Raw genomic sequence first — 25,802 nt, 5'->3', positions numbered from 1 at the left:
CCATTACATAGGACAAACATCACATAAAGGGACACTTTCCAAACCTGAAGACACCAAATAAACTTTTATTAATGACCTTCACTCAGAGACACAATACTTCAATTTAAGATGGCAGTGAATGTTTTTTGATCAGATGAACCTGGCAGAACACCGGGGAATTATTCTCTATGCATTCAACCAAGTGCTATCTACTGCGTAAACTTTTCACATTTCCTACTCCAAATGAGCCTTCCTTGCCTGAATTTCCAGTACCTGCTGAACATTTCCTAATCATCGGACACTCAGTCGTCTGACACCATGTGCGACACTAGCCGAAAGTTCAATGACCTCATACCATAAACTCCCCATTGATCCAACATTAAAGAAATCTTTAAAATACTTCAAAATCAGTAGCCTTTTTTGGCAAGTGGAAGAAAACAAGAAGCCCTTCTCAAAGATCTCACAACCAAAGACAACATGTATGCATCTCAGAATATAGGAACTGTTCACGTGTCACAAGAGAAAATGACTATGCTGAACAGTAAAAACACTCTGTGGACAAAAATTATAAACTAGGTCTTTTTTTCTATAACAAGAGTATTCTTTCTGCTAATGTCAGGATCTCAAGAGGGACACTGCATGGTTTTACAACACACAAGGACCCCTATACCAAAAATCTCAAATCAAGGGGGGGCGTGGCCTGGCGGTCCAACATGGCGAACGCGCCTTAGTGTAACTCCCGTGGCCAGAATTAATCCTACATTAATCCTGTATCATCCGTATATCCTCCTCCATGCTAAGACTCGCCAGAGCTCAGCGATACACTATTGTGGCAAATTGAAGAGCCCGGCGAACGCGCCACTGACTGTGAGGAGACGACATAGCGGGAGGCCTCGGCGCCAGGGATGGAGCGCACTGCTGGACGGGGCATGGCGCCGACCCACCTGGACGCATGCCCAACATTGCGCCGCAGGAGCGGCTGCACATTGCGAGGCTGTTTGGGGCAGAGGTTAGAGGCACAGGGGCCAAGGCAATCTGCTTCGCGCTTCCAGAGATTTGGGGGCTAGACCGGGCCGCGGTGTAAGCGTAGGCCACGCAGATCATGGGCCAGGCAGCACATGGCTAGATGTCTCGCCGGCCCTCCCTTGGTTGGGACTATGGGCAGTGCAGGTGCTGGGGGCTGAGGTGGTGGCGCTGTGGCCATTGCGATTCCCTGTCCCATTAGGAAGCGTGTGAGCTGCAGCCTACCTCAGGCCGTGAATGAATTTATGGCAGCCAGTTCGGACCGCGACCGCAACAAAGTCACTCTGCTCGAAGGCCTGAGGTGGATGAATGCAGCGATCTCCTCTTGGCTGCCGAGTGAGGGGGGAAACACCTGGTAAAATCCTGGGTACTGCACCACGTTGCTCAGCAAGATTTCGGCGTCTGGATCGGGCAGCGGGGGTGTCCCCCTCTACTGGCTCACTACCCGTAGTTGAATATACCAGTGGGGCGATAAATCAAGTGTCCTACTACACCCCTTGTGCCAACAGACACTGCGTCCGCAGACCCTACCGAGTGTGTGTGGCCCGGACGGCGAGATACCCATGGACCCAAAGCAAATTACAGCCTGCTTTGCTAAGCACTATACTTAATTATATACCACCCGAGAGACTCTACCGGCAGAAACCACCTGCGGACTCTCTGACACAGTATGAGAGACACTAGACGCCCCATTGTTGGTTTAGGAACTGCAAATAGCGTTGCTGGATATGCCTTCTGGAAAAGCACCTGGCCCCATTGGCTTTCCTTGCGAATTTCTCCAAAAACACCAGTCTCAATTGATGCAACCATATCTTTCGGCTCTCAACACCACAGTTGAGGACAGCTGCCTCCCCCCAGACTGAAGACATACCGAGGTCGTAGTTTTCATGAAGCCAGGCCAACCGCCAGAACACTGTTCGTCATATCGCCCGATTTCCCTTTTAAATGTTGAGGCTAAATTATTGGCTACGGTAATCGCGAATTGCTTGGTTCCACATATAATGGATCTGGTTCACTCTGAACAGACCGGCTTTATACCTAGCCGTGTTACACGACACAATATTCGGCGCGCACAGAATGCCGTTGCTGTGGTGGATCGACTTGAGGAACCAACTGCACTCCTTGCGGATATCGACAAGGCCTTCGGTTCTCCGAGTTGGACATACCTCTTCGCTTTGCTTAGCCCCTTGAATATTGGCCCGTTTATTATACTTAATACGCTTTTTATATACAGATATCACTGCATCGGTCCGAGTGGCGGACGCTACATCGGGAGACTTTGCCATCTGAGGGGGGAACTCACCAGGGATGCCCTCTTTCCCCATCTCTCTTTGCACTCACCATGGAGCCGTTGGCAGCTTGGGTGAGAATGGACGGATGATGTACTGTTCTTCCGAACACGGCCAAATAGGACAGGCCCTCGCCTGCTTAGAATCGTGCACATTTTTGGTGAAACCCCGGGCCTACATATGTATAGAGGCAAATCATATCTATGGACCCTGCGTGGGGGGCGGGGGGTCAAGGGGGTGGAGGCAAATCATATCTATGGCCCCTGCGTGGAGGACGGGTCAGGGGGGTGTATGGCTCATCAGCTGGGTGGATGGTCGAGGGAGCTAGGGGTGATCCCCAACAGTTTCAAATATCTGGGAATATTCCTTTTGGCATCCCAGTCCAGATCATGGGACAGAAACTTGGCCCCATTATGGACAAATATTGGAGGCCAGGTGCGAATGTGGTCCCATTTGCCGCTGTCCCTGTATGGCAGATCTGCCATTTTTAAAATGGTCTCTCTGCCCCGCCTCCTATATCAACCCAGAACCACCCGTACCCAATACGACCGACATGGTTTTGGCAGCTGAATGCAATCCTGGCCCGGTTCCTTTGGGGAAGAGGGACAGCACGAGTGGCCCTGCGGACTAGTTTCCAGTCCACTTATTGCAGTGGCATTGCCACTCCGGATCTCCAGGCCTACCACGTGGCTTCACATCTTTTAGTCCTTAGTGATTGGTGGAACGGAGATAGGGGTGACCCAGCATATGGTTGCTGGGAGCCAAGTCATTACATCCAGTCCTGTACTCTGGCCCGACACTTACAGAACTACCACCCGCAACTAGAATGATATTTGAGATTTGGAAATGGGCACTCCGCACAATGGGATGGTGGGGTTGGCTGACAAAGGAAACCCCCCTGTGGCAGAACGGCCAACTGCCACATCTGTCGGGGTTTCGAACTTAAATTCCTTTCAGGAACTCATGACAGAATATGCCATGCCCCGTACACAATTTTAACCGCATCAACGCGGAGCAGATTTCCGCGGTGCGCTGAAGATTTCAAAATCCCGCGGTTCATGACGAGCTCAGCTCGTCATGAGCGTACGAGAGGTGTACCTGGATGACGAGCTGAGCTCGTCATGAGCGTCAAAGGGGTTAAAGATATCTTTAATTTAGACATGCCTTCTCCCCATATCTAGCACAACAGACCGATATACCCGACTTTAATCCAGATGAAGCCAAGTCCTTCACGGGGGAGCTAGGAGAGTACTAAATAACCAAAATATCCTGCACACTCCTAAACAATAGCCCTACAACACTGCATAAAACTCGTGACGAGTGGCCACTGGACCTGGGTCCCCTTGACGAGGACAACTGGGTGGAGGCATTGGAGTCCCCGTGCAGCACGGCAATTACGGCCCGTTTACGACTTATCCAATCAAGTATCTACACAGGGTCTACTACACCAGACACAAGCTGTGGCGTGCTGGCCTGGTTGCTTCCCCTCACTGCTTGCGTTGCAGGATTGCTGAGGGCACCATCCTCCACACGGTATGGCAGTGTAAGACTTTATCAAGGTTCTGGAGGGGGGTGAACACATGTTTATCGGAGGTCCTGGGGTAGGATATCACGCATATGCCACGACTATTTATGATACACATCACTCAGGGCCTGGGCGGCAACAGACACAAGCGCCACCTGCTATTCCTTGGCCTCACTTTGGCTAAACGAGATATAGTAAGAGCGTGGAAGGATGAGTCCCTGCCATCGGTTGCAATATGGAAGAAGAGCCAAGATTATTCCATGAGCCTGAGAATATCAGTCTTTAAGGAGAGGTGGTGCCCCCAGAAACATTCTAAAATTTGGAATAGGTGGGCAGATTATAGAGGGCTCAGTCTTGAACCAGTCCCTCTCGTTTCTGCTATGGAGGAATTGCCGGAATGATTGTACAGAACTATGACTTGGATGCTGCCAGTATTTGTCTCCAAAATGTATGGCCTGAACCCCTCTATTTAAGATCTATTTGTTCTCTCTGCAAGTTCTGTATGGCACTATTGTTTGTTGCAATATGTTATATACAAAGACGGTTATTTCATAGACTATGTGATAGTAATAATGAAAGTGTTGAGATCAGCATTATTGTCAATACCTGTGTATTGCTGGTGTACCGGCTGTCAACAATAAAAATACGTTGTGAAAAAAAGAAATTCTCAAATATAAGGAACTCTTTCTAAACCAAGGAGAGAAATCAAAGATTGGCACAACCTTTCGAAAAGTGTACTCTTTTAAGAAATGAATAACACGGAGATCATGTTGTGGTCCATTACAATATAGCTTTATTGGTCTGTAAATGCAGATTTCCAATGGTATGTTTATGCAAGTTATAGGAATCAGGAGAATCACGAAGAGTGTAGAGTGGCAGAATTGATTCATCTCAGCAGAAGTAGTTCTTATGATGCTTGTGCAGCTCTGCCATTCCAGAGGAACAACTCGGAGAAGATAACCAGATTAATCAAAGCATTACCAGTGTAAGCTGTCCTGCAACATTCACCCTGCTCTATCTCATTATGTGCCCTCAAGTCTCTTGCTGGGACCTCAACAGGATGCACTGCAACAATTGAACGCCACTTTTAGAAGCCTTGTGAATTCAAATGGCAGTATGGGATTCTGCACACTTTCAAGTTCTCCAACTAACCGTAAGAGTGTATTTTCAATTAAAATATAAGTAAAGGGGTGAATTGCATTCTAAAATGTGTGAGTACACATTTTAAACCGGTGTACGTGAGGAGGTCTTGAACACACATCCAATCATAAGTAACATACTTTTGGTTCTCACTTTCCATTTTGTTCCTTTATTTTCCAATTCCGAAGCAAATTAATGAAAAATCAGGGGGCCTGTAATAGGATGGCTGTAGTATCCTATCCTGTTGATGAACTATGACCAATCTTATTTTTGTATGGTCACACAGAACATACAAATGTGCTTTGGATGAAATAAATATTAAATGCCTCTTCATTGGAGGGCCTTGGTATCCAATACCATAATGTGATTAGACCAAAAATATCTAACACACTCTGTCCAGGAATTTCATGTATCTCCTGTCCTCTTTGACCGAGTACTACAGACTCCAATAGCCATGGAGATTTCACTCGCACCCTGTGCCACTGGCCACCATAGACCTCCATGCCTTGCATGAGTAGACACTGTATGTGCCTAATGTTCAGAATGATTGAACAATCAGTGGTTCATGCCTTCGGACTGGTTGATAAAGCCTGCATGTTCTATACTATTTTCTGACATTTAAGCTCCTACTTCATATGTAAACCTGTGATTGGGCTTAAATATACAAACTCAAAGAAAAGAACACTTCAAGCTATAACTAATCAATAAATTAAATACGCCAGTTAAGAAAATAAATATACAAACTGGCAGAGAAGGGGCAGAAGGAATAGTTCTGTATCAGGAAACACATGTGTTTGTCCAATTACCTGATGTTAAAAGTACACATCTCTCTTTTGCCTCAGGGCAGTATACTGTTGAATTAACAATGTCAGGTAGGATTAAGAAGCAATACAGTGAGATGTGGCTGAAGCAGCTTCGTTCTCATTTGCAGTTACCCGCTGCAGGGAATGAGAACAGGAGAGCATCTACGACTCTCGAAATTGTACTGCTTTTCCTGTAATTTCACAGAATGACCACAAAGATTGAAATGAGTTACAGCAAATCATTCATTAGAAGACTCCAGGCAATGGGCAGCACAAGTCACTGGCTTATGAGGCAATCCGCAAGAGGCTGAAACAGTTGGACCAAATCCGCTGGAAATGTGTCAGGAAAACTGGCAAAGAAAACAAGCGAAAGGCGAGGTCTTTGTGCATTGAGGGGGTCGTCATGCATAGGCTGCCTTTTGCTTGAAGTAAGCATCAAAGCGTGACTTTGCATAATCCTGGGAAGAAAAACAAAGTGCTAGTGAGATGGTCAGTAAAAGAGAAACAGTGAGAACAGATGGAAGAAGACGAAATGCATTTATCCACATCAGGAACACTCACCAGGTAGCCAAACTGAATGGTGGACATCTTTGCCTGTACAATGGACCACAGGCCCCAGAAGAAATGGGAGGCCAGAGCAAACCTGAGGAGACATGAGAGAATAAGTCACTGTAGAGTGAAAAGAAGCCCAGGTGTTCCAATGGTGACCAAGTTATACTTCTCCAGGTCAATCATGATGCTTCTCTCGCCCTACTAATCAGCACTGGGGACTCACACACATTGTTCTGCATCAATGAGTGTCTTCATGTGAAGGGCCACTTTGGTTTTCACTTAAAACCCACTTATCCATTAACTTTCTTTTTAAATAATCCTCAATGTCCTCTGCACTCTTTCAATGAAGACTTTTACAATTTCAACATTTATTTCGCTGAACGTTCTGTTATCACTTTTCATACCATTTCTGGTTCAGAAGTGCTTCATATAATCTTCACTTGCTGCGCACATTAAGAAATCCACTATGGACCACCTCTATATTTCTTCTAGTTTACAATCTTTCAACCTCCCGACATATCACAGGATTAGCTTGATAAAATACTATCCAAGGCCTGGAAGGGATAAAAGCAGTTTCTTTGACTTATACTGGGTGCTTCCTCATGTCTGAACAAAGCTAGGTCTCTCGGACATGCTCTAATAAAAGCGAAACACGTCAGGGACTCCTTTTATTCATTCCAGGTTGGCTTGAATGGTATTTCATCAATCCAAAGCTGTAATACTATGCCTGGCATGGTAAAAGGCTTTTGTCATCTTTTCAGCTCAACGTGGATGGCCCTATGTTAATTCTTAGCTTAAAAGCTCCACTAGAAGAACAGACATTTGAGGTGAGCAGTTTTACAGTGTTAGTGGTGTTGTAGAGCGTTCCATATAAAGGAGTTACTCTCCACCTAAAACTTGGGAGCTACCTAGAATTCTCTACTTTGTTTTTTATAGATAGATTGACATAGATAGAGCGATAGATCGACAAAAACAGTGTCCCATAACAAAGTTCTATTGCCTGAATACCCAATTCACAACAGAATTCATCGTGGCACAGGGCAAATTTAGAAAGCTCTTAAGTAAGATGCGCTGCATTCTTCCTTTTACTGCTTTTCCTTGCACTGCTGCGGTCTTTAATTAAAAGAATGTGAATCCCTGAAAACCAATACTGAAGGCAAAGAAGTTACTTAGTTGTAACTACAGTTGTCATCTTACGTAGATTCACAAGCAACCATGCCTCAAGTATAAGGCTATAATTATATTATTTGGTATTTTATACAGTGCCAACACATTAATTAGCAACCAGGTGAGTGGATCAATGTGAAGGTGATGGATTTGAGTGGGTGACTGAGTGCAGGCAAGTATCTGTAGATACTATTGGGGTGACACCCATATGCTTGCTTCATAATAAAAAGTTTTGACTTTGATTTTTTGCTTTACCAGGAGTGCAATGACGAGGAGGTATGTGGTCAGATTTTTTAGGTACAGGTAGTCTGGCAATATCGTTTTAGATTCTCTTCAGATTTTAAATTTCATTTGTTGGCTTTCACCCAAGTAGATTGTGTTGCAATATTTCAATTGAAATTGAATGAGAACTCTATTCTGGTCCGCAGGTGATGGGTAGGCTCTGATAAGACAGTACGCCATCGTTATCATCCTAAATCAAAAGATTTCTGATGCTTGACGAGTGTCAGTCAAAGAGGTGCAAGATCAGCTGGAAACGACCCAGGGGGTTTTAAATTTCTGAAAAGCTGTTGAGGCACTTAATTCTAATTCTGACCCTTGCTGCCTGTCAGGGACTAAAATATATGATTTGGTTCCAATTAGGAAAAAGTGCTCAAAGTTCTTCAGTTAGTGACACTTCTGTAATTCTCCTGTCCTTTACTAAACTGAACATGCATTTTGCGGAATATCCACCTTCAAATTAGTTTGAACCTGATAGAGGGAAGCCACCTTGGCTGACGGTTGTATGTCTGCATTGAAACAGGTTACAACAAAGATGATCGTTTTTTTTTTGTAGAGTAGAGGTGAGCCTTATTTACTTGCATTGGGTGGAATAGACCGATCATGTCCATTCTAATGTGAGCTCTGTTGCTCACAGCCAGGATTACAATAGGTTAGTGGAATAACCTACATTAACATAAAATAGTAACATCTCAAGCAGGACATGAGGTGGAAGAATTACTTAAGTTGAGGCATGGGATCACATCAACACTGTACTTCATGATAATTAGTTCAACAAGATCCCATGATACGTAATCTCTGGTCAATCGTTAATCCTGGCTGTTCCCACTAGTCCTTTTAACTGTTCTTACCGGTTGATCTCAATGATCATTTGCTCCTGGATGATAGTCTGCTCCTCTGTGCAGATGTTGTGCATATTGTCGGAGCTTGCCTTGAGGTAGTGCTGTATAAAATGAAGCTGTAATGAAGACAAGAGAAAGGTAATTACTATGCAGAAGAATTTATTTATCTGTAACTTCAGTTCTCCAATGTTGGTATCTTTGATATATTCACATGCTCAAATGATTCCCTGTCGTCCGGATGAGAAAATCCGGTACACTAAAATAGCAGTTTAAAGTGTTAAAATGGCCATAAGCCTGAAACAATATTATCTATTTAGTAGCACATCCACCTAATCTGAAAGAATCCAAACTTCAGCCACTGACCTGGAAGCTTAAACTCTTCTACTTCCCATAAAGGCTGCCATTGCTCAGATGTTAAAGCACAATTGTGAATAGAATATATAATTAATGAGCCTCTGACCAAGGAAGAGGCAGGGATGCATGTGAATATATTAATGCTATCAATGTTGGAAAAGTGGAGTTACAGATTCGTAACTCATTTCTTCTCTGACATTGGATCTTTCATATATTCACATGTTTGAATCAAAATAGCAAGCAGTATACATAAAAAGCTAACAAAAGTGGAAGCAGTCTCAGCTTTATCAAAACAGGGTGCTTAGGACTTAATAATAATAAGTTCTTTATTTAGATATGGTGCTTAGGACTTTGATGCCTTGAAATCTGAGATGGGCTCCAAACTCAGTGATCTGAGGGCAGATGTTGACTCTGTGAGGACCGGCACCCTTGACCTAGAGGCGAAATGCCAGCGCTCCTCTCGATGCCTTCAAATCTGCCCCTTACCCTTCCTTGCTCCATCCACCTTGTCCCCTATGTTCCCCTTACCCTTCCTTGCTCCATCCACCTTGTCCCCCATGTTCTTTAAATGCTTTTTTTGATACTTATGTAACTTTTAACTGATGTAATTTGCAACATTATTGTTCCTCATGTAAAGCGCTCAGATTCCCTCGGGTCTAGCTTGCGCTCTATAAAACTCATTAATTAAATATGTTCCCATTTAGTATGCTTTCTCTCTTTGTATACTTCCCTAGCTCCTATTCCCTTTCCCCTTAATCTCTCCCCTTGCCTGCTACTCTACCTAGGCCCCTGTCCTTTGTTCACTTTGACTAAGCACTCCTTTTCCCCTTGTTGGGGAAAGATCCAATATTTATACTCTGGAGTCTCAGCGAACCCGCTGAGAGTCCACTGCGCAAAGGGAGCCACTCACAGCTGGGGTATGGTATGGCACCCCTTGCCAAAGCACTCCCTCTCCCCTTTTTGGGGAAGGATCCAGTATGTAGGCCTTGGAGTTTCAGAGACCGCTCGGAGAGAGTCCACTGCTTAAAGGGAGCCTCTAGCAACAGAGATAGGGAAGTGATACCATTTCCCCTAGGATCACAGCTTACTGGACTTTGGACATTGCTTTGACTTGTCTACCGGTTTGTGTTCCCGACGCCCTTCCCCCTTCCCCTACTCTTTCCATGCTGTGTCTCTCACCCTCCACTCCTCTTTCCCGCCTTCATTATCTGTCTACTTCCCCTGCTTCTACCCACTTCTCTGATTCTCTCCCCTTGCCTGCTTTTCCCTTTACGTATTTGTGCTTATTGTTTATCTTGACCTTACAAGTTAATATGTTGCAGCGCTCTAATAACTGTGTAACCTTTGTAACGATGTAACCTGTAACTATGATCCGATACTCATGTAAAGCGCTCTGATACCTCTGGGTCTAGCCAGCGCTATATAAAACCTTTAAAATAAAAAATAAAAATAAAATAGGACTGCTTGTTCCACTGCTGTGTGAGCTTCTGCGTCTACATTTAGGTAGTAATGCTTCGTGAACGTGTACCTGCTCCTCCAGGTGGCTGCACAACAGAGGTCTACAAGGACACCCCAGGAGAGAGTGCCGCAGATAAAACCATGTTCCTGGTGAGCACCCTCAACCTTCCTTGGATTGGATGCTTGACATGACAGAATATAATGTAGGTTGAAAGCCAACAAGCTATCCTGTTTTAGGGGAATGACCTCTTCGTGGCTGAACAAAAGACACAAGCAATTGTTCTAATGCTCACATGTCCTTTGGATTGTCTATGTAGAATTTCAGACATCTACATAAATTTACAGAACGAAACAACCTTTCTGCAGTTGTACATGGATTTACCAATAAAGATGATAGAATGATTTCCTTGTTTTTCGTGACTCGGAGAAAATGTTCCCTAAAGGTTAACGCTGGAATCTCTCCTACCCTACTAGCAAATGTAAGAGCCAGGAAAAATACTGTCTTACACAATACAAATTCCTACTCTGCCTTATGTATAGGCTCAAAAGGTGGCAACATTAACTGGAAAGTATTATGTTCCCATGAAACTGGAGCAGAAACGCTCTGAGGAGCCCTTTCACAAACTGTTTTATTATCCATTGGGAGACCTGAGTAGATGCTGACAACTCATTTCTCCTGAATCTTAAAGTTTCAGCCAGATAAACTCCGACCGAAGAATATTTAAGTCCACTCTTTACCAGATACAACAAATACAGTAGAATTTGATGTGGTTTTATTTAAATCAGATGATGACCCATATTCCTGTAACAAACACTTTCATTTAGCATTGTTGGTCTTTGCATTTCCTGGAGCCCAGGCCTGCACCAAACTATCTTTACCTTTTTGCCATAGACTGAAACAGCCAAACTGAAAAAGGTCAGGTACCATGGGGTCAAGCTCAATGACTTGGGGTCGTGAAGTGAGAATCTCTGTGGTGTTTGAGAGGACATCAGGGTGCACTTTTAGAGGAATGGCTGGATGAGCTGGTAAGTGAAGGAGATCAGGTGAAACAGGAAAAGTGTGAGTAAGTATTTTTAACCAATTGATCGAAAAGGCATTACCCATAGTTAGTGGGTTTCAAAATAAACTTCCAAAGAACTGGTATTTTACAGTTTTCTGAAGTGGCAAACAAAACGATCATGGGTTGACCCCATCCACTGAATATGTAATCCATCTGTTTTTTATGCAGTTCCCACTCGTGACACTCTGAATGCTGCTGATAGTGTATTCACCCGATTGTACTAGCAGTCTGGCCTTCCCAGCGATGTCGATCTTGCGAATAATGGCCCAGTTCAAAAGCAGCGGAGCCTCTTCAGAGAGGGGTCTGAATAGCGTTCTTCCTTGCTTAGCTCTGTAGAACACAGACATCATTTTGTTCTTTCTGACTAGACTGGCTGACCGGCTAATCTGGGGACGGACGCTTGAAAGCCCAGGTCTGTGGGTCAGAGTTCCAATATGTTGAAGTGGACATCTTCTCTGCATGTGACCAGGTGCCTCTGGTTGCGAACTCTTGTAGGTGAGCTCCCCATCTGTTAATGGACATCTCTGTTGTGCGTATTATCATTTCTGTTAGAGGTAGAAATGAAACGTTTGCTTCAGATGTCTTGTGACCCACAACATATCTCCCCATGAGCCTTTCGATCTGCTTCCACTGCAGCTCCAGTTCTTGCTGCAAAATGGAATGAGGCCTATACCTGATACCATCCGACCCAGCAGGGACTTGCATTGTCTTACTGAGACGGATTGTTTTGCAGAAAGACTCTTTGCCATAGTTTGCAACTTTTTCACTCTTTCCATTGACAGAAAAGCATTTCCCAATTGTGTCGAGTATTGGGATCAGAAATTTGATTTTTTTCTGGGGTTCTAAAGATTATTTATCCCTGTTCAAAGTGAGAAACAATCTCTGGAACAGATGGATGCCGACCATCATAGAAGGCCCTGCTCCTTCCCTTGATAGGGATTTCATGAGCCAGTCGTCTAGGTAGGGGAACAACTCAGGACCTTCTCATCTGAGAAAAGCAGCTTCCGGTGCACGCTATTTGGTAAATATTCAAGGCACTGAATTGAGCCCAAAAGGAAGTGCCTTTAACTAGTAGTGTTGTCCTGCCAACAAGAATCAAAGGTACTTTTTGTGTTTCCTATGAATGGGTATGTGGAGGTATGTATACCAAATTTCCAGGAAGGTTATAAAATCCCCTTCCAGAATCATCAGGAGTATTTCCTTTGGCGTAGTCATCCAAAATGACTTGTCACTTTAGAAATCTGTCCAGCTGTCTGATATCCAAAACTGGTCTCCATTTACCATACCTTTTGGTTTAGTAAGAACCTGGAAACATTCTTGGTTTTTCGGTGACTTGGGAACAATCTCTGTAGCCAAACTGAGAAGCATGAGAATTTCCCCTTGAAGCTCCTTCAAATGCAGATGATGTTCCTTCTTGGGGGGGCATATTGGGGTTCTCTGAACGAACAGTTTACCAACCTGTCTAATGTTACATTCCCTCAAGCTGGAGTTGGGAAAAAATCACAGCTGGAACTGTAGCCTGTGTTTTCATACATTTTAGGCCTTCTGACCAGATATTATCTAAAATGGATACAGATTTTACAGGCTTCCGTGACTGTTCTTAGAATTCGTAAAAGAAACATATTTGACCTACACCATTAAGATTACATTTCCTTTTAGCTCTTTCGGTTAATACATTGAATTTAGAGATATTTTCTGTTGAATCCTGTGTATGTAGTCCCTCATCAACACCACTAAGTTCAATAAATTCCTGTCAATTATCATTCTGTCCTCCATCATCTTGAGAAAGATCACCTTCCACCTCAGACGTATCCAAGTATACTGAACTATTGGAATAATCATTGCTACTCTTAGGACTGGAAGATGGGTCTTTTGGAGGTGGAGGGTGGAGTGTCGATGGTTGCTGAGGTGGGGGTAACAGGAAAAGGAGCAGGTAGAGTAAGCGGTAGAACTAGTGCAGCAGGTTAACACAAATGGAGGGTTATTAGTCAGATGTTATGCTAATAACTTATTAAAAGTAGCCATCGTCTGCTGTAACGTCGATAATAAGGCCAGAGGCACTTGGACCACATCCAGTTCTCTGCACTGTCTAGGAGGTCTCATTCCCATACAACAGAGAGGTTTGAGGCATATAATCTTGTTGGTAATCATGTTGATTTCAGGATTCATGGTCATCCATTTCTTCTCGGAAATCTGGGTCAAGCCTCACATCCAATTGCGTTGGGCTGTAAGCAGTTGTGAGGCACAACCACTAGCCTTTTCTTGGTCAGATTGCAAGATTTGAGCTAGAGGTAAATTTGACACCTTTAATGAAGAATAAACAGGTTCCTTTAAATGTGTCATCAATGGGGTCATCGTCGACGGTGCAGTGGACAGTAAGGTTGTTGTCAACAGCATAGTTGAGGTCGACAATGTTGTCAATGGTTGGATTGATTTTGGCAGAGCGGCCGATGGCAGGGTTGTTGACGTCTATGGGTTTGCCATTGATGGTGTCTATTTTCTTGTCATTGTCGACGCCGCTGTTGTCTTTGACAAGGTTTCCTTTGAGGATATGTTATTCAAAGATTTTTTTATTCTTTATTACTGGTAGAGACTCCTTATAAGGTTTAGAGGTATGCTTTTTTTTTGTTAATTGTACAAGCGCTGTACCAAAAAATACAATTTCAGGAAACTTTGTCAGTCTCTGCACTGCATTACTGGAAGAGCTCGGAGAAGCACTTTTCATGGAATTACCCACTAAAGAGGGGGCAATCCCCTTTAGATAGGAGGAAATTCTCTTTAGCCATAAGAAATAATGCCAATCTACTTTCCCTGTCCTTAAGAATAGTAGTAAAAAATGTCTTGCGGATATTGCAGTAATTCATTCTCTCTACTAGTCATGATGACAGGTAGTGACTGTCTGATAAAAAAATCTACCTTGGCCAGAAAAGACAGAATATACCCCTAAAATTCCTCACAGCACTTCTGTGCTGAAGATAGGGATAGTTCCAATCCAGGGCAGATCAAAATAGTAACAGCTTTAGGGCAGAGCTCTGCAAGGGGTCTCCCTCACACATGACGTGTGGTAGGAATCTGAGCTATGGTGGCCTCAAGGAAGAGTAGGAGAGCTTTAGCTTCCAACTCATTGGCTGAAGTTTGACTTCTGCCAAATAAGGTGGCTGTGCCACTAAATAGATAATGTTGTTTCGGGCCTATAGCCATTTTAACATTGTATACTGCTATTTTAATGTACCGAGGATTCCCAGCCTTACAACGGGTAATGATTCAAGCATGTGGATATATATATATATATATATATATATATATATATATAAATATATATATATAAATATATATATATATATATATATATATATAAGATCCAATGTTGGAGGACTATAAAATCAATACAGATGTTTATGTTAATATGGCTAGCGACACAATGAATGCCAAATTATGCAACATATCAGGCCACACACACAAACACTTATAACTACCAGTCTCGTAACATGACGATATTTGTACTCCTAGTCCTACAATCAGTCGTTATATGCCCCCCTCGTTGCAAAGGGTGTAGTCCATTGCAAATCCACACACCTTATGCAAGAAGGAATTTGCAAGCTGTGGCACACATATGACCCCTCTTGCACCCAGGGGTTTCACTCATCAAGACCTTGCAAGTGTAAAGGCCCATGCTATTATAATTCACTGCTTTCTCTGGTCAAGTTCCCTTTTCATAATGACTGCACAAAGTCGATAGAAAGATCAAAAAGTGTGGATGGCATACTAATCTTCTGAAAGAAAGGAATATTATAAAAACACTCAAGTAAAAGAGGACGAGGCAGCATAATGGAGCACTCCATGAGCCTAAACAAAAATATTATTCAGCATGGCTTGACCAAACCGAATCCCAGCTCTGAAGCAGGGATTCAATGCACATTTGTAGGATTTGAAGTAATCAGAAGGAAAATGAAAGGAAGGTCAATAATGCCATCTTGTCTTTACATCATGAGTGGGGATATCACAAAGGAGAGGAACATGCCTCTCATTTTAGAAATCATATAACACATTGAGCTTCTGGGGTGTTCAGAGGCCTGGCCACCACAGCAAGGGGCATGGTATGAAACAAAGGGGAATTGTAGCTCATTCATTTGAATTCCAGCAAAAATCGCTAAAAGAAAATTAAAGCATTCTATAATCATTTTTCTTTCCCCCACTCTCAGATGAAATGCAAACTACTGGAGACAGAGAATTTTCCCTACGGTAGAAGTCTTTTCATGAAAGCCCAGTTTTTCAACACAGCCAAGGGAGCGGTCAGTCCGATCTTTCATTCAACTGGATCATTCTGCAATCTACTGAGAAAACCTGCTTTCACATTTCTCTCATGACATGTGGCTACTGGACTGCCACTATCCAGCACCAACACCAAATCTGAATCCCTACTTATTTAGAAAAAAACACTGCAGTAGTGTCAAGGAGGACATGACAACTTATCCACAGGGAGAGGAAGGAAGGCCTTCACACTTGGCAAAATGGCATTGACCATCAGTGGTTAAGCTATGTCCTCGAGAGATCATAGTCTACTAACCTGGTGGCTCCCACAACAGCACCCCACCCAGCAATAACAACGGGAGACTGTTATAGCATGTGCCAAAGTCTGGGAAGAGGCCAGTGGAAGGAGGTTGGACTCTAATGCCCATCAATGAATACAACAATACTTCACTGTGCACGGAGATCTTCTTGGCTGGTAAATTGGGAGGTTTACCAGCCAAGAAAATGTCAGTGCACTGGTTCCGTTTGTCAATGTGTAAGGCCTCCAGTATTGTGGGGTACAGTAAGGTGCCTAGAGTAAATCCAAAGAAAGCTTCACCTTTGGGAACAAGCATGATTGTCACAAGAACTTGCTAATATTTTATTTCTTACAGGAGTCCTGGAAAAGGCGTTTGGAAGGTTCAAGAAATACCTGCTCAGAATAAATTTGTGCACTCACTGGTCCCAAGTAATTGACATCCAAAAGAATAAGGATCACATGATCCAAGATAATTGCTGGAGCCTCTTGCACACCAGAGGGGAAGTCAGTCTGACTTCTTGGACAAACCATTGGTTACGGCAGAGGAAGATGTAGCCGACCTTGATTTGGAACAAACTCTATACCAGATGATTGCTACTTCTCTTTACTCAGTTGTCTAGCCATTAGGTCATCAAAGACTTGAGAAGGCCGAAAGGAACCTTGCCGGTAGAAATGTCACAGCACTGAATGACTTAGTCACTAAGTTAACTACCCATTTTTCTAATATCTAATGCTCAGATGGAATTCTGCCAGCTTGTTACGGTTTTGCAAATTCTAAAGATCATACTCTCCTACAATTAGACACTACAGGAAGCAGATGTATGGGAACAGCAGGGGAGTTTCAGCAAATAATATTATGCTGTCCAAGCAATAAATAGGCGAGATGTGGTCTGGATAAATGCCATACTGTCAAATAGATTAGTGGTTAAGCATGCAGACTGGTGGTATTGCATGACGATCAATAGATAGCACATTGACTGACATGCAAATTAGTGGGTACACCGACTGTCTAAAACTACATTGTGTACACAAGTGAGCACATTCACCAGCCATTGCTGACTGGCCAACAAGGAGGGCAAACACTGGCCAGGGCTTCACCCACAATATTTTCTGGGCGCGTAAGCACATTGAGTAGCCAGAGCTCACACCTGATAAGGTTCTTGATTCTGCAATGGCTTCAATGGCACCTGGAATTGGGAAGCTGGTGAAAATATTACAACTAATTGAGATTAAAAAAACAGGCCATAACAGAGATGATCATCTGTAAAAAAAAGTAGCATTGTTATTAATAATTATTGCAGCCTGATCTAAATTTACAGGGTAGATTCTCAGAAATGTTTAATACCCTAGACAAAGGTCGTGACAATACGGAAACGGTTGGGACTAGAAGCTGTTAAAATGTTTGTGAGGAGTAAGATAAAAGATCAGCTAATAAACCTCCTGATTAGGCAGGTTGGATGGTTTCATATGAATGTACAATAATCTCAAGGCACCAAATCTTATTCATGGAGAAATAACTTTCTTTTTGCTGCACCAAAGCAGTATTTCAACATGCAAGAGTATCCACAATGAACGGATGATCAAATTCATACCTTGTATACACCTGGAAAAATAAACATTGTGAAGGAAATAGTAATGATTGTGCAATGGGTTCTAGGCCAAGTTCTGTCAGCTGGAAAGTAATGTAATAGAATGCACTGCATGAATGAAGTGCAAGTGTTCCTCTCTTGAAAGATTTTCTTCAGCCTGTGGAGGAGGACAACCATTTGTTCAGACATTCTTAAGGAACTAGTCCAGGTAATGCAATATAGAAGTGCTTGCCTGGCACCCAAAATATGTACCGAGCTTGCTTAATTGCAGCAGAGTTAGTATAGGAAATAATAAATTAATCAATGTGAAAAAGCAATGTCGACAATAACCCGTGACAACTTAATCTACTTACTTGAAGGCATGGCTGTTGTAGTGTTGGAGTGCTTGGCTTTTCTAACTGCACAATTAACCAAAATAGCAACTCTTCTGGGAGATGTTGGGAGTGAAGATGAATGCATAGGTTCACCTGAAGACTGAATTTGTTAGGTTACACAATATTCCTGTTCTACATCGGTGGCGACGTATAAAGCGGTTGGTATAAATAGTTACACCGTATTCCAGTTCAACATCATTAGTAGGGTATCAAGCAGTAGGCAACATAGAGTTACCCTTTCTTATAGCATAGTGCTCCATCCGATGGACTCTGTATATGTATGGATCCAAATCTACAGCTTGCAGTAGTGGATTCAGGAACAATGTTGTTAAAGCTGAAGGCAGCGCAAATGTGAGAACAGTCATGAAGGTCTTCAGCAATAGAGAAGCACAACCCCACATCAACGGAGAGTCTGGAAGGCTCCAAGATGGGTCTGCTAGCATCCAGGATACTGTTATGCCAAAGTGAGCTCGGTGCAAATTACTGATCCAAGGTTTTAGTTTAGAAGATTCAATGGAAGCAAAATAAGACAACACCCAGAATGGACTAGGTCATGACAAAACTGCTGGACTGGAAAGAGCATCTGTTTTGATCTGCAATGAGGTGGCTACCCTACTCTCCATACTCCACAATCCTACTTACACAATCTACTGACAGCACCCATGATGTCCTGTGCTGCCACCAAGTGCTGACCATATCACCTTCTATGCCTCTGCATAAGTACTCTTTAATAAGGCATCCAAAAAAATCCCCTCTCAAAGAGTTCCAAAAAACTGAAATACTACATCTTGCAACTTGAAAGAGACGAAAAAGCGGTGCCCTGTTCACTTCACACTGGTGTAAATAAATATATTGCACATTGGTACACCCAATAGTATTTGTGGAATGCAGGTCTGTCTTCATCTACAATAATCAGGCAATTTGACGTTCTCTACTCATTTTCATACGTTCTCTTTGGATCAGTGTTATTCACCTAACCAACCACCTCTCATTTGATGTACTATTTCATTTATTGATGCCATTTTGAAATTGCTCTGATTAAAAGGCTGTAGTTGCTCTTCCTAAATAAAAAAATATAGAACACATTTATGCTAAGTCAGTGAAAACAGTAATGATCCAAGAACGTTAGATTTAGAGCAACTGTACTAATAAAAGCAGTCACACTTTTATTACTACGTGCAAAGGTCACATTTCGCAGCACACTGTAGCTGATCTAAAAAAAACATTGCTCACAAAACCTCAGTAGAATGGCAATACTAATGGTGACAATGCAAGGATGCATTTAAAGCCCCCGCGCCCTCCATGTTTTGGTTATATGATTAGGTTTATTAGTATGGCACATGACAATCTAGCATGATATAACCCACATCTGAACTCCCAGAGGGCGATATGGTATTTATTTCACTGATGCGGCAAGGGAGAGGATCAGGACACAGTCCGACACTCAATGTTATTAAAAAACACATACATTCTACCCTAAGAAAAAGGAATGAAATAACAGGGTTAGAAAATGTGTACATGGAAAACAATAGATCTCCACCTGTTGCACATCAAGGTCTACAGAGCTGCTTGTTCTCTGGTGAATAAACCTTTGGAAGGCAGAATGTGATGCAGTATCTATAGTCAGCACTTCGAGCTACTGCACTACAGAAGGGGGCTGAGGCGAGAGACGGCTCCTCCATAGAGGTGCCAAGCATCAATCCACCACCTCGCTCTGCCACAAATTGGTTTACCTTTGATAGATTTTACATGAAAACAAATATGCTCATGGGATTGTTTGTATGTAAAAGATGTAATGTCATGTTCACAGCAGAGGAGGGCTCTACTGGCTGCACTGCCCACGAGGCAGGCAGGGGGTGTTGCAGCCCAGGCTCTCCTGGTCACTATACATATCTACAGCCACGACCGGCAGTGAGAGTACCTGCAGGGCGGTGACGTGGGGAGGGGGAGGGGAAGGGTGGGGGGTAGTAATTCCCAAATGCGATGCAGTGCACGCAACAAAATTAGTTTTATTTATTTAAATGTTTACTTACCTGTAAAACTCCGTAATCCATACATTACTACCCCCTACCCTGCCCCTCCCCATGTCACCGCCCTGCAGGTACTCCCACTGCCGGCCGCGGCTGCATATCGAACATGAGCCGCGGCTGCATATCCAACATGCTGCACTAACTTAAAACAGTGCAGCATGTCAGATAATGGAGCTTTTAGCCTGGTCAATCATGCGCCCTTTAACCCTGTCAGAAGTCGGAGTAGAGAATCCTGACATTTGATAGGTTAGAAGTTCGTGAAACTGGATCTGGTGTTCTGCCCGAGGTACGAGATTGGGAAGTCGAGAATCCTTGACTATGCAGATAAAGAGCATGCAAGTTCTTATTGAAGAGGACTTCCCCAGGTAAGTTTGTGGGTGGCGTGGTGGTGGGGTGGAGAGGGGGGGGGAAGAGAGAGAGAAAACATATGCTGGAGACTGCATGCACGTCTTTGTATGTTTGCTTGGGACAGTATGTGTGTTTGCATGTATGAAAGCGTGTTAAGTGTATGCTTCTGTGAGTAGGGTGGCATCCTTGCTGTGTTGTGCCTTTGTTGGCTCTTGGACGTCTGTATGCAGCACAACGTGACATGACATATGTATTTTATATCTATTTTCAAATGGCGCTGGCTTCAGTGTCGGGTTGTCCCCTTTCCCACAGAAAAAGCTCCAGCCATTTGTTTCCGTTTTAAGATTCTGCAAAGGCCCGGCCATGATTCATCAATGTAACTTTATATAAATGTGTCTGTTTTTATTTTTAACATGGCCTTTCTGTTGTTTAATTTATTGTATTGTAATTGCATTTATATAGTGCTTACTACCCCTGAGGAGGCGTGGAAGCTTTTTTTTGGCACGTAGCACACTCCTACGGAACCCATAAAGGATTAGTGGTGAATTAGTATAGTGAAATATGAAAGCAATTTGAGTGGTGGATATGTTAGTCAGTTATTTGGATTCAGATGGATAGTGGAGGGACAGAAGAGGGAAAAGGTTTGCATTTATATAATGCTTGCTACCCCTGATGGGGTGTCAAAGTGCTTTTTCAGTGCTCCGGAACCCATAAAAGATTAGTGGTGAATTAGTATAGTAAAATATGAAAGTAATTTGAGTGGTGGATATGTTAGTCACTTATTTGGATTGAGAAGGGATGCAAGAGGGAAAACGGTTTGCAGTCAGTCATTGGTCATTAAGGCTGCTCTAGAACACATTTTAAAGAGCTTACTTCTCATATTTACTGTTTAATATATGTACTAGTAAGTATAAATATATTCTATTTAGGTGATTCTACTAATTTTTCTACCAGCTGGGACATTAAAATACTGTCTATGCTGGTATAAAATCACCCGTTTTCGTGTTATCACAGCCTTTCTGTTTTTGTTAGCTTTAAGTTTCAGTCAGGGAGCATAAAAGCAGCTCTAGAACACATTATGTGTTTTCTATTTTTACTGTTTTATGTTTGTACTGATAAGGGGACTAAACACAATCTCTTACCACTTTTTGTACCGGCCTGGACATTAAAATACTGGCCATGCTGGTATAAAACTGATCTGGCGGAAGACCTAAATTAGGCCTGGGCTCAGGTCAGGTCAGAGTACACTGTATGAGCCTAATGGAAAGAATTGCTGCACAGAGACCTTATTGCCCAGTCCGATTCCTACACTGGTGGTAGCAGTGAATGCAAACTAATAATAAACAATGCACTACTACGATGAACTGGCCTGCCCTGATCTGCATCACCCTACTATGTAGAACCACCCCTGGCACATTTTATCCATAGCAGGATTTGAGCTAAGACCAAGAATAAATGGCATAGAGTGCAACGATTCTGTTATTTTGGTCCTCTTGTTCATACTATAAGCTGTCCATGACAATTGTGTGTATTGCTTTGTGGGCCTGTATGTAGCTTGCACCTGCTCAGTGCCTTCAGTGCATGGAGCTGCTTACATATCCATGCATCCAGGTCAGTGGCATTCAGCAGCAGTGCCATCCATTACCACCTCCAGGACTGGAGTAAGGTGGCAGGCCAGTAGTGGCGAGCAGCAGAGGCCTTACCTTCCAGCCTGTCTGCTGTCCCTCCAATGTGACAGAGCCCAGAGGACAATGTTCCTGCCGCTAGCCGCACTGCATTCTGTGGCGGGACAGGGAGTGGTGGTCCAGTCAGTGCTGTCTCCCTGGCTTCTGCAGCCTGCCCTTTCGATGCTTGCCTTGCTTAACCTCCTCAAACCCAGAGGGCCTCTCTACACACTGCAGCAAGAAAGCAGCTTTCCCTCTCTGACCCCGACTGAACGCTACTGTGGGCTTGGGTGAGGTGGTAGACATTCCTGGTGAATGGATGAAGACTCATTTATACAGTCCCCTTTCCACTCTGGTACTGCAGGAGCCACATTAAAAACGCGCCTGCACTGCCCCACCTGGACGCTTCTTCCGTTGAAGATTTGCCAAGCTGCTGCAGACTGCTCCTTCCGCTCTATGGTCTTTTTAACCCCCCCCCCCCCCCCCCGGCATGACCCCCCCCCCCCCCGCCCCCTCTTCACCCTATAGCAGGAAAGCGTCTTTACTCTCAGACCCCGACTGGACTGGCTGTTTCCCTGGCTAGGAGTGCTGCTGCAGCCTGATCGTGCCTGTGTGCAAGCAGGGAGAACAATGTGCCTGTGTGAGGGCAGAGTGGTGGGTGTATTTGCAAGTACAGGACGAGCGATGTGCCTGTGTGAATGCCGTCGGCATGTGTGAGTGAAAGGTCAGTGTTGTTTCTGAGTGAGCAGTGTGTCTTTGTGAGTGCAGGTAGAGCAGTGTTGCTGTGTGGGAGCAGGTTTAGTGGTGTCTGTGTGAGTGATGTGCCTTTGTAAGTGCAAGGTAAGCGGACTACGTGCAGAGAAGGCAGTGTTGCTGTTTGAGAGCAGGCTGAGCTGTGCCCCTCAATGAGGACAGAGAGGGCAGATTGTCTGAGTGCAGGGTGAGTCTTGAGTCTGTGTGTGCAGCGTGGTGAGTGCTAGAGTATGCATCCTTAAAAAAAAAAAATCAAAAAAAAAAATCTACAGTACGTTTATTTTAATTGTATTTCGTAAAATACACAATTCACACCCAGATGAGAGAATACCCCCCCCACCTTCTCTTTCAACTCAGGCTTGCTCGCTGCATTAACTAGCGCATTATACTCAGATCGGACCATTTCGCCCAACAATTTTTAAAATCCACCAGCTGCCACTGGCCGAGGCATATATAAAGGCAGCCACGGAATATGAGAGGGCGGCAGGTTAGACTTGATGAGGTGTGTAGGTGGTGGAAAGTAAGGTGGATATTGTACCAGTTTAATGCAATACTATGATTTACCCCCATTACAGCTGCCAAGGACCCTGTGTGTAACAAGGGTGTCAAGGTTCCCAAGTCTGTGGCAATCTGGATGGACAACATGTTGAATAAGGGTTTGTTTAGTAGGGGTGCAAAGGCTTCTCTGCTTGCATTACCTGCTGTTCTCGGTTTGGATAGTTTTCCAAGCTTGCTTTGTAGAAAGGCCATTTGTCATAGGTGTAATCGTAAACCCACTCGCAAAAGTGATTGCCAATATCAAATCCCCTGGAGACAAAAAGAAAAGAATACACAAGGTTCAGTACCAGACATAGTCCCTGCATGTGACCAACCTAAAAATCAGATGCACCTATAAACAAGCACTGCAAGCAGCTTCACCAATACATCTCAAGAACACAACCCTCATGCAACATTGCTCACCATGAGCTATTGTGAAAAAATAACTAACATCATAAACCAGGGTGTGGCAAGATTTCATTATGGTCTGTCTCGCAATTAGAAACCAACTAATACCCAGGCATTAGCGCTCTAACCCAATGCTCCATCTGAAGGTTATTACTCCATCTCAACCTAGACAGACTGCAGCTTACTCTATGCTGAGACAGATCATCCTGGTCTCAACAAAACTTACTGAAATGAAAATAGGATTTGTAGAACGGAGGTGTCTATGTGCTAATCTTAGAGAAGGTAAACTGCTGATGGGAAACAATTTATTGGCTGAAAAGCCAAGTTTTGAAGGCTTTGTTGAAAGTCCACAGATCTATTTTTCTTTTCAAGGTCCAAGGGAAGAAAGTTCCAGAGTCTGGTTGTGCCCATAACCAAGCTTCTTCCGCCCCAGTAGGACTTTATGAATTTAAGAACTAGGAGATTGTACGCTGAGGCAGAACGAAGAGGTTTAGATGGTATGTACCATTGGAAGCTTTGCCTGAACTACGCAGGGCCAGTGCAATGGAGTACCCTAAAGCAATGCATAGGGCTTTAAAAATCAACGTGCTTGTTGATTGGAAGCCAATGAAGAAGATTCAGCGCAGAGGAGAAAGACATATTATGGAATGCCTAAAAGTATGCGGGCAGCGGCATTCTGTAGGATCTCGATCTTGTAGAGGTATTTTGTCTGGATGTTGATAATTAGGGCGTTACAGTTGTCAACTTAAATAGTATAAGCTGAATAAAAGGAAAGATTTTTCTGAGGAGTTTCAAAGTATAGAAAGTTGCAGAAGTGATAGTGTTGACTTGGTCCTCGAAAGAGAGTTTGCTGTCAGTCAGTCAGTCAAACCACTTTATTCGATTATTTTAAATCATAAAAGTACAATACACAAAACAATAAGGAAAACTTGTTTACATTAAATACATATGAGCGATGTTTAAAAGAATAAAAACATTTGAGAGTTTGCGGTCTAAAACGAAACCTAAGCTTTTCACCTTATTAACAGGTGTAGGAAGCGAGCCAAGTTCCTGCGGCCACCAGGTTGGGGACCAAGATAAAATTCACAGTTTCAATTGTCCTAGACAACCTGGATCTCGAGAAACTCATCTAGTCAGATCACATAGGTCACCCCCTCTCGAAATAACTTACTAAACCAGCTTGTGTGCAAAGCTGCATCATGTGACTTTATCCTATATCTTCAACTAACATGATCACTGCTAAAGTGTGTGTGTGTGTGTGGGGGGGGGGGGTCAAGAAGACAAAATGGACTTATATCACCCCTTTTTCAGCGTACCATTTTAAATGTATGCTTAGTCACAGCTTGCTTAGATTACCTTGAATGGTCAAAAGCACACATTTTATGCATAAAGAAGCCGTTTTAGGATGTTACTCTGGGCCCACAATCACACACCTGTAGTTGTAGCTGCTATATTCAAAGTCTATCAGCATCAGCTTGTCTCTGGAACTTGGGTTGCGATTTGACAAAAGAAGAATGTTACCTGAAAAATTAGTGTAGGAAAAGGGATGAGGAAAGAACCAGGAAAACAGAAAAGTATGATAACAATGCAGAAACTTTGATCACCAGAGATTTCATATTCACAACATAACATTGCGAGCAAAGGAGCAACTATCATCCAAGGACAGAGTTTAGAAATTAATATTTGAGCACTATAAGGAGCCAAATAAACTCCTACACATACAAACAACGTACAAACAGTAGTTTTATCTCACACAGAACTTCAAGTTACCATGAATTTTTCAATCTTACAGCATTGAATGAGAGCACTGCACTACACATTTACTTAACAAGCTGAACAAATAATGGTAAAACACTGATTCTACCTTCCTGCACATCATTGTGACAGAAGACTACAGGCGAGGGTGTTGACTCCAGCAGGTTCCTACGGTGAAGAGAAAAATAGTGTTAGGCAACTTGGAGGTGCACAGACACGCTGAGCCCTTGTACCGGACACGTTTATGAGCATTACTCAATGTCAGGTACAGTGAACTAGGTCACATTTGAATACAGAACAGGGCTTTTGAGCAACAACGTGGG

General features: G+C 43.3%; 2 protein-coding genes across 2 annotated transcripts in view; one reads left to right on the top strand and one right to left on the bottom strand.

Annotated features, from left to right (window-relative positions):
• Positions 1–25,802, top strand: part of LOC144820521 (uncharacterized) — a 200,693-nt gene that overhangs the window by 92,565 nt on the left and 82,326 nt on the right. The gene's annotated exons all lie outside the window — the stretch shown is intronic.
• LOC144820505 (choline/ethanolamine kinase-like) overlaps positions 4,587–25,802 on the bottom strand; it is a 56,897-nt gene continuing 35,681 nt past the window's right edge. The window contains exons 6-11 of the mRNA XM_078677938.1: positions 25,589–25,647; positions 25,158–25,245; positions 23,478–23,586; positions 8,609–8,715; positions 6,321–6,402; positions 4,587–6,217 (exon numbers count right to left, since the gene is read on the bottom strand). Of these exons, the coding sequence (XP_078534064.1) occupies positions 6,161–6,217; positions 6,321–6,402; positions 8,609–8,715; positions 23,478–23,586; positions 25,158–25,245; positions 25,589–25,647 (502 nt within the window). The 3' untranslated portion in view covers positions 4,587–6,160. The remainder of the gene's footprint in view (positions 6,218–6,320; positions 6,403–8,608; positions 8,716–23,477; positions 23,587–25,157; positions 25,246–25,588; positions 25,648–25,802) is intronic.

This window comes from Lissotriton helveticus, chromosome 1_1 (assembly GCF_964261635.1).
Source record: "Lissotriton helveticus chromosome 1_1, aLisHel1.1, whole genome shotgun sequence".
Classification (NCBI taxonomy): Eukaryota; Metazoa; Chordata; class Amphibia; order Caudata; family Salamandridae; genus Lissotriton; species Lissotriton helveticus.
This window is presented reverse-complemented; position numbering and strand designations above follow the sequence as displayed.